The sequence below is a fragment of the Bos indicus x Bos taurus genome, chromosome 8 (genome assembly GCF_003369695.1).
Source record: "Bos indicus x Bos taurus breed Angus x Brahman F1 hybrid chromosome 8, Bos_hybrid_MaternalHap_v2.0, whole genome shotgun sequence".
NCBI lineage: Eukaryota > Metazoa > Chordata > Mammalia > Artiodactyla > Bovidae > Bos > Bos indicus x Bos taurus.
This window is the reverse complement of record NC_040083.1, coordinates 414,558-422,877: the sequence shown is the minus strand read 5'-3', so window position 1 is coordinate 422,877 and position 8,320 is coordinate 414,558. Positions and strand designations below refer to the sequence as shown.

General features: G+C 43.1%; 1 protein-coding gene across 1 annotated transcript in view; it reads right to left on the bottom strand.

Moving 5' to 3' along the window:
- Positions 1–230: 230 nt before the first annotated feature.
- The window catches only part of ANXA10 (annexin A10), a 79,231-nt gene continuing 71,141 nt past the window's right edge, over positions 231–8,320 (bottom strand). The window contains exons 10-12 of the mRNA XM_027548911.1: positions 8,179–8,237; positions 3,093–3,215; positions 231–580 (exon numbers count right to left, since the gene is read on the bottom strand). Coding sequence (XP_027404712.1) covers positions 512–580; positions 3,093–3,215; positions 8,179–8,237 — 251 coding nt within the window. The 3' untranslated portion in view covers positions 231–511. The remainder of the gene's footprint in view (positions 581–3,092; positions 3,216–8,178; positions 8,238–8,320) is intronic.

The following is an 8,320-nucleotide window of genomic DNA, read 5'->3' as shown; positions in this document are numbered from 1 at the left end:
CAGGGATTAAACCTGCATCTGTTGCATTTCATGCATTGCAGGCAGATTCTTTATCAAGTGAGCCTTATGTCTTTGCTTTCATTTAAAAGGGCTTTCAATGTTCACTTAGCTTTAGTTGGCCCAGAGTCTTGAATGGGGGAGGGGATGGCCACCCACCGATTGTCCTGGTCTCCTGCTGGGACAGACATAAGCCAATCCACTTCTTGTAGGAATTGATCCTTCACATTCAGTAACATATATTTCAATACAATGATTTCCTTTATTATTCCAGTATACACAATTTAACAAATTGCTGATTTAGATATGTGCATATCCAATCCCATATACTTTCATCAATAAGTTTTTCTTGAAGAACCTATTGATACTAATTATTCTTAAAATACTTTTAAAGAGAAAAAAGAAACTATGATTCTATAATTTCATAATAATGCTCCTAACAAGGCAAATTAATCACAACCTATATGTGACATGTCTGTGAAGATGACGGCGTACTCCAGATTCTCCTTTTCACTCAGTAGTCATCTGCGTCACCCGCACAGATGGCCAGCAGAGCCTTCTCATAGTGCCCTGATGTGAAATTCTGAAAAGGAGCAAATATAAGGTATTTGAAACGCAATGTCATAAAAAGAAGCATAATTCCTCTGAACTATACAGTGAGACACCATGGGCCATTAGCACCTCAAAAATTGTTTATGTTTCCATCCTGATGTAACATGTCCTGGGGACTCTTCCCGGTGGAGGTTATTGAAAAGTAATGACATGGTCACAGTCAATAGAATGGGGTTTATATAAAGCTGATGGAACCCTAATGGTTTTTATTTATTTAGTTTTGGCTGTGCTTGGTCTTCATTGTTGCCTGTGGGCCTGAATATGTTTTTATAAAGAAGAATGCTTAGCAGTAGAATTAATTCTTCTCCTCACCCTTAGATAAAGAGGTGTTAATGTTGTTACAAATTAGTGTAGAGTCTAGAGGGCACACTGGACAATGTGTCTCAAATGGTTTAAAGATATTTATACTCATTAATGCAGTCATTCTACTTCAAAAGGTCTATCCTAAGGAAATAATGATCAATTGTTGATGAGCCCAAGATTTGTGCTCCAAAACATATGTCATTATATTGTGTACAATAATGAAAAAGTAAAAGATAATATATAATAATATAGGGCAATTTATGCTCTTTACAACTTATACAATGGGATCCATGATTTAAAGAAATAGTTCTTTAAGTAGTAAAACTTTGATGTTTACATATAGTTTTAAAAAGAAAACACATACAACAAAATTTTACTGTTGGTTATCTGTGGTGAATAATTTGTTGTTGTTGCTCAGTCACCCAGTCGTGTCCAACTCTTTGCAACCCTATGAACTGCAGCACACCAGGCTTCCCTGTCCTTCACCATCTCTCAAGAGTTTGTTCAAACTCATGTCCATTGAGTCAGTGATGCCATCCAGCCATCTCATCCTCTGTTGTCCTCTCCTCCTCCCTTCAATCTTTCCCAGCATCAGGGTTTTTTCCAATGAGTTAGTTCTTCACATCAGGTGGCCAAAGTATTGGAGCTTCAGTTTCAGCATCAGTCCTTCCAATGAAAATTCAGGACTGATTTCCTTTAGGATGGACTGGTTTGGTTTCCTTGCAGTCCAAGGGCCTCTTAAGAGTCTTCTCCAGTGCCATATTAGGGCAATTTAAATCCTTTTATCATCTTCTATAGTTTCTACATTATTTTCAAAAATGATAGTAATAAAAGTATTATAAAACTTATCTTTGTTAAAAGGCAACTCTCATGTTCGTGTTCTCTTACACAGCCATTACTTATAATTCACTGCTTTAAATGCATAAGGTTGCATTAATTATTTGTGAATATTAGTAGATTTTGAGGTGGCCATGGTTAACTGCTGTATAGTATTGAGCTAGTTTATTCACCGAGAAAATGAGTTATGCATTTCTCAGTGAGAAATGTTCATCTTCACTAAAGGTTTAGGGCTTTGAAGGTGGATGCGAGAAGAGTCTTATCAGAGACAAAGGAGGAAGATGTGTCTTAAGTGCTCCAATAATCCTTCCTCTGAAACCATCTCAACTTCCTGAGGCCTATGAGGCCTCCTGGGTTATATGGTCTCTTGGTCCTCTGGTTGTCAAGTTTCACCTGGATCTTTCAGGGAACTAAAAAGCTATTTTATGCAATGGAAATTCTCAAGAAACAATGTGGATAAGACAACAGGGCTTGTTCAGTGGCTCAGTCGTGTCTGACTCTTTCCAACCCCATGGACTGTAGCCCGCAAGGCTCCTCTGTTCATGGGATTTCCCAGGCAGGAATACTGGAGTGGATTGCCATTCTGTTCTCCAAGGGAATCTTCCCAGCTCAGGGATGGAACCCAGGTCTCCTGGTTGGCAGGTGGATTCTTTCCCACTGAGCTGCCTGGGAAGCCCAGAGGACACAGCTGTGCTCAAAATATACCTTCAGATACATTACAGGCCCCTGTGCTTGGGTGCCATCTTGGAGTTCTTTATACTTTTTTGAACCATGGGTCAAACATTTTCATTTTCCACTGTGTCCCCAAGTTACATAGATGGGCCTCCATATGCTGACAGTTCTTGGCTGGGCTTTATCAGGATCCAGAGTACAGTCTACATGTGTTAGAGGGAAGACCCCAGGCTGCAGACTTCAGAGTCATCACATCAGCACCCTCCAGGGCTCATGGGTGCGGGTGCACAGAACGTTATGGCCCCAGCATGTGCGGGGACCTGACAGGCTGCCCTCCCCTCTGGCAGCACACAGGCGGTTGATCTCAGAAGGCGCTCTTCAATTAACGTGCTCTTGTTGCAGAATGCAGTCTTCTGGTGCTGGTGATCAGGGGATGAATAGCGCTCATGACCAGACCACTGACTTTTGCTTAAAACACATCAAAGAGGAGTAAGTGAGGTGAAGGGGTTTTCTTACCTATTGATGCTCTCAGGGTGCCTGACCCACTGATGTAGACGACCCCTTGATTGAACTTTTAGATTCCACCATGAAGTTATTTAAAGTTAGGCTCTGGTTTCAGTTTCAAAAAGGATGAACTATGGGTGCAGGTGGATGACGATTAGGAGACTTACCTTGATGTCGTGGAAAAGGGACTTCCCATATCGCTCTTTGTATCGCTTCCTTATGGTCATCAGGTCGATTTCACTTCTGGCGATTAGAATCCTAATCACGGTTTTATTATGGAAGCCGAAGTCCTAAGAGACACAGCCAAGTGGGGGTGACCACCATGAGGAAGCAGCACCTTAAAGACAGTCTGTCTGAAATGGACCCAGCCCTTTTCTGTGACCATGGCCTGTATTCCTCAGACCGTGGTGCCGGCACCCATGAGCACTGACTCAGACTCCGCCTCAGCTCTGTGACCAACCCCGGCCATGGCGCACACACAGTGAAGCGGTCCATCTCCTCTGCTTTTCCAATGCCCTGTCATCTCTATTTCCAGGGTCACAGCCTTGAGGCTGGCCCTTTTCATTTCACCAGGTTCTACAATAATCTTCCCTTTTATTTATTTTTAAAATTAATTTTTATTGGAGTATAGGTGATTTACAAGGTTATTTTCAGGTGTACAGCAAAGTGAACCAGTTATACTGAAACCCAAGTCATCCAGCCATATCTGACTCTGTGGCCTCATGGACTGTAGCCACCAGGCTCCCCCAGCCCTGGGATTCTCCAGGCAAGAACACTGGAGTGGGTTGCCATTTCCTTCTCCAATGCATGAAAGTGAAAAGTGAAAGTGAAGTCGCTCAGTCGTGTCCGACTCTCAGCAACCCCATGGACTGTAGCCCACCAGGCTCCTCCATCCATGGGATTTTCCAGGCAAGAGTACTGGAGTGGGGTGCCACTGCCTTCTCCGATTTTATATATGCTGCTGCTGCTAAGTCACTTCAGTCGTGTCCAACTCTGTGCGACCCCATAGACAGCAGCCCACCAGGCTCCCCTGTCCCTGAAATTCTCCAGGCAAGAACACTAGAGTGGGTTGCCATTTCCTTCTCCAGATTTTATATAGTGTGTATATGTTGATCTCAAATTCCTATATTGATCCCTCTCTCCTCTTACCCGCTGGTAACCATGAGTCTGTTTTCTACATCTGTGACTCTATAATTCTCCCTTTAAACCTGGCCAGCCTCCTCATCATCTCCCAGGTGCTGCATTTTAGGATGCAGATGTGATCATTTGCTCTCTCTATGTAAACATTCTTCCTGGGTTGGGAGGTGGTCCCAGCTCTGGTTGATGAACAATTGGAGGCTAATTACTTTATAATATTGTATTGGTTTTGCCATACATTGACATGAATCAGCCATGGGTGTACATGTGTTCCCCATCCTGAACCCCCTTCTACCTCCCTCCCCATCCCATCTCTCAGAGTCATCCCAGTGCACCAGCCCTGAGCACCCTGCCTCATGCATCGAACCTGGACTGGTGATCTGTTTCACATATGATAATATACATGTTTCAATGCTATTCTCTCAAATCATCCCACCCTTGCCTTCTCCCACAGAGTCCAAAAGATTGTTCTTTACATCCGTGTCTCTTTTGCTGTCTCGTGTATAGGGTCATCGTTACCATCTTTTAAAATTCCATATATATGCGTTAGTATACTGTATTGGTGTTTTTCTTTCTGAAGTAAGTCAGAAAGAAAAACGATTAGGTTTTTATTTTAACATCTGCTTATTGTAGTAAACTGTGCACATAAGAATTCAAGGTATTCGAAATACTTGCTGATTTAACCTCCAGTATTGAAAAATGCACAAAAATTAATTTCTGTGTATTAGCTTCAGAAAGAATACCTCTGCACAAAGCAAGTTCAAATTGCCTGTTCAAATGCAGTGATGGTGACACCTAGTGGCCAGGAAGGATCAGCTAATTTTTGAGGTATGAATGTTTTATGTATAGTAGCAGTAGTGTTAGTCACTCAGTCGTGTCCGACTCTTTGTGACCCCATGGACTGTGGCCCACCAGGCTCCTCTTTCCATGGGATTCTCCAGGCAAGATACTGGAGTGGATCGCCATTCCCTTCTCCAGAGGATCTCTCCGACCCAGGGGTCGAACCCAGGTCTCCTGCATTGCAGGCGGATCCTTTACGTCTGAGCTACAGGGAAGATCCAGTTTTATGTATAGGCTCCAGTATTCTTGGGTTTCCCTGATGGCTCAGCTGGTAACGAAGCCACCTGCAATGCAGTAGACCTGGGTTTGATCCCTTGGTTGGGAAGATCACCTGGAGAAGGGAGCAGCTACCCACTCCAGTATTCTGGCCTGGAGAATTCCATGAACTGTATAGTCCATGGGGTCACAAAGAGTTGGACATGACTGAGCAACTTTTATTTTTTTCAGTAATCTGTCTGCCAATTCAGGAACCATGGGTTTGATCGCTGGGTTAGGAAAATCCCCTGGAGGAGGGCATGGTAACCCACTCTAGTAGTCTTGCTTGGACAATCCCATGGACAGAGGAGCCTGGGGAGCTGCAGTCCATGGGGTTGAAAAAGTCGGACGCAACTGAGCAGGCATGCATGCACATGCACTACTAGCAAACTGCCATAAGCTAAAGTGATGAAAATGAATGATTAACCGAGTTTCTGTATTTAAGTTGTATAATTAGAGTGCATTGGAGAAAATCAGAGATGCTTTCCTTGGTGAGGGCTGGTGAAAACAGCTTTCCCCTGAACTTGACACTGGAGGGCCCTGACTTGATGTGGTCCTGTGCATGAGATCTCTGACTGCTGGAACACAGGACTCTCCTCCATAACCCGCGACACTGAGTACACACACCTTCCTTTTTGCACTGACACACCTCAGCAAAGTAGTTTTTATTATTAGGGGGCTCTCACTTGGGGCATAATTGGAATCAGTAATGTGATTATTTTCCCAAGGTCATTCACCAGCAAAGCTTTACTCTTGTTGGAGAAAGATGACTTGAAGTTATCCAATGTACATGCTAAGCCCTTTAGTCTTATCCGACTCCTGGCAAGTCTATGGACTGGAGCCCATCAGGCTTCTCTGTCCCTGGGATTTTCCCAGCAAGAATACTGGAGTGGATTGCCCTGCCCTCCTCCAGGGGATCTTCCCGACCCAGGGATTGAATCTGCATCTCCTTTGGCTCCAGCATGGCAGGCGGATTCTTTACTGCTGAGTCACAGAGTAAATCCAGTCACCCATTGTTCAGTTGCCCATTTGTTTCTGACTCTTTGCGATCCCATGGACTGTAGCATGCCAGACCTCCCTGTCCCTCATTATCTCCTGGAACTTGCCCAAGTTCATGTCCATTGAGTCAGTGATGCCATCCAGCCATCTCATCCTCTGACGCCCTCTTCTTCTGCCTTCAATCTTTCCCAGCATCAGGGTCTTTTCCAATGAGTCAGTCATCTGGTTTGCATCAGATTACCAAAATACTGGAGCTTCACCATCAGTCCTTCCAAAGAGTATTAGGGTTGATTTCTCTTAAGATTGACTGGTTTGATCTCCTTGCTGTCCAAGGGACTTTCATGACTCTTCTCTAGCACCTCAGTTTGAAGGCATCAATTCTTTGGCGTTCTGCCTTATGATTCAGCTCTCACAACCATATGTGACCACTGGGAAGACTGTAGCCTTGACTATGTGGACCTTCGTTGGCAAAGTAATATCTCTGCTTTTCTAGGTTTGTCATAGCTTTCCTGCCAAGAAGCAATCATCTGATTTCATGGCTGCAGTCACCATCCGCAGTGATTTTAGAGCCCAAGAAGAGGAAATCTGTCACTACTTCCACCTTTTCCCATGCAGTAATGGGGCCGGATGCCATGATCTAGGGTTTTTTTTTAATACTTCATCTTAAGCTGGCTCTTTCACTCTCTTCCTTCACCTTCATCAAGAGGCTGTTTAGCTCTGCTTCACTTTCTCCTATCATAGTGGTATCATCTGCCTATCTGAGGTTGTTGATGTTTCTCCTGCCTGTCTTGATTCCAGCTTGTAACTCATCCAGCCTGGCATTTCTCATGATGTACTCAGCATATAGGTTAAACAAACAGGGTGACAGCAGACAGCCATTCCTTTCTCAAGTCACTCAATAGCCTTGCCCATGACACTTTTAGACAGATATTTAATCCAATCAGGTTTTCTTCTTGGAAATAGAATAACAAAGAAGCAGGGGACTGTGAGCGTCAATCTTCCTCCTATGTTCCGAGGATACAGAGGTTCTTGTACATAATAAAAATTACTGTACATAAGTATAAGTAAATAAATTATTCTTGATGATTAGCATGTTATCCACACTTTCTGGCTACCTCTAAGAAGCTGGTCTCTAAAAATCACTTGGAGGATAAAACACTCTATTAAAATTACAAGTCTGAGTGAACTCTGGGAGTTGGTGATGGACAGGGAGGCCTGGCGTGCTGTGATTCATGGGGTCACAAAGAGTTGGACACGACTGAGGGACTGAACTGAACTGAACTGAACTGACTGAATTTTTAAAATGATTTTCACTGAGATTTCAGGGCTGTGATGTGTATAATGATCTGCATCAGACCTTATCAGTTTCTCAGTGTCTCATGCATGTTGTGGATGCAATGTGCATTGTCTCAGGCCTGTGAGCCTTTGTTTCTTTGAACATGAATGCACCAAAGGATGTGCAATTGACTATCACCTGAAAGTAAAAACATTTGTACATAATTACAAATACAGCTTTAGAGTTTATTGTCTGGCTGTTGCCTTTTAAGTGGTTTTAAAAAACCACTATGTTGAAAAATTTGTAGTGCTTTGACATTTTCTGCTTGACTCCATATGCTGTGTAATTGCCTGAGTATGAGGTGGTGGGGTGGGGGTGGGGGGTGGTGGCTGGGGTGGGGCGGGGTGGGGGGAGGTTTCTTTGGAAGCTGTGACAGCATTTGGCTTTTCAGTTTCTTCAGATGCTAAAAAAATGCTGAAGCACACCTCCTGGGGGGAAAGGCGCTAAGAAATACTTCTTAGGCCCCTCCATTTGATATAGAAAGCAGAGCATTATTTTCACTTGATGGGTCTCATTTTGGTGTGTAATATATCTTTTCACGTGAGCATATCTACTTTGAAGGTAATATATTTGCATACAAATTCAAAAATGGGAATAAATACTTAAATGATTGAAGTAAAACTAGTCCTTTGAGAAAGTATACATGACTTCTGGAGAAACATTAAAAATATGTGGGTCATACTTACATGGATTGCACTATACAATCTGTAAGCAAAATAGGCTGGTTTGTCTCGAATACAGAGAACTGGGAAAAAACAGAGAGAAAAGAAGAAAGTTTGAGAGTAACAATACATTTTTTTTTTTTTTTCAAAATTTGGGAAACGAGAA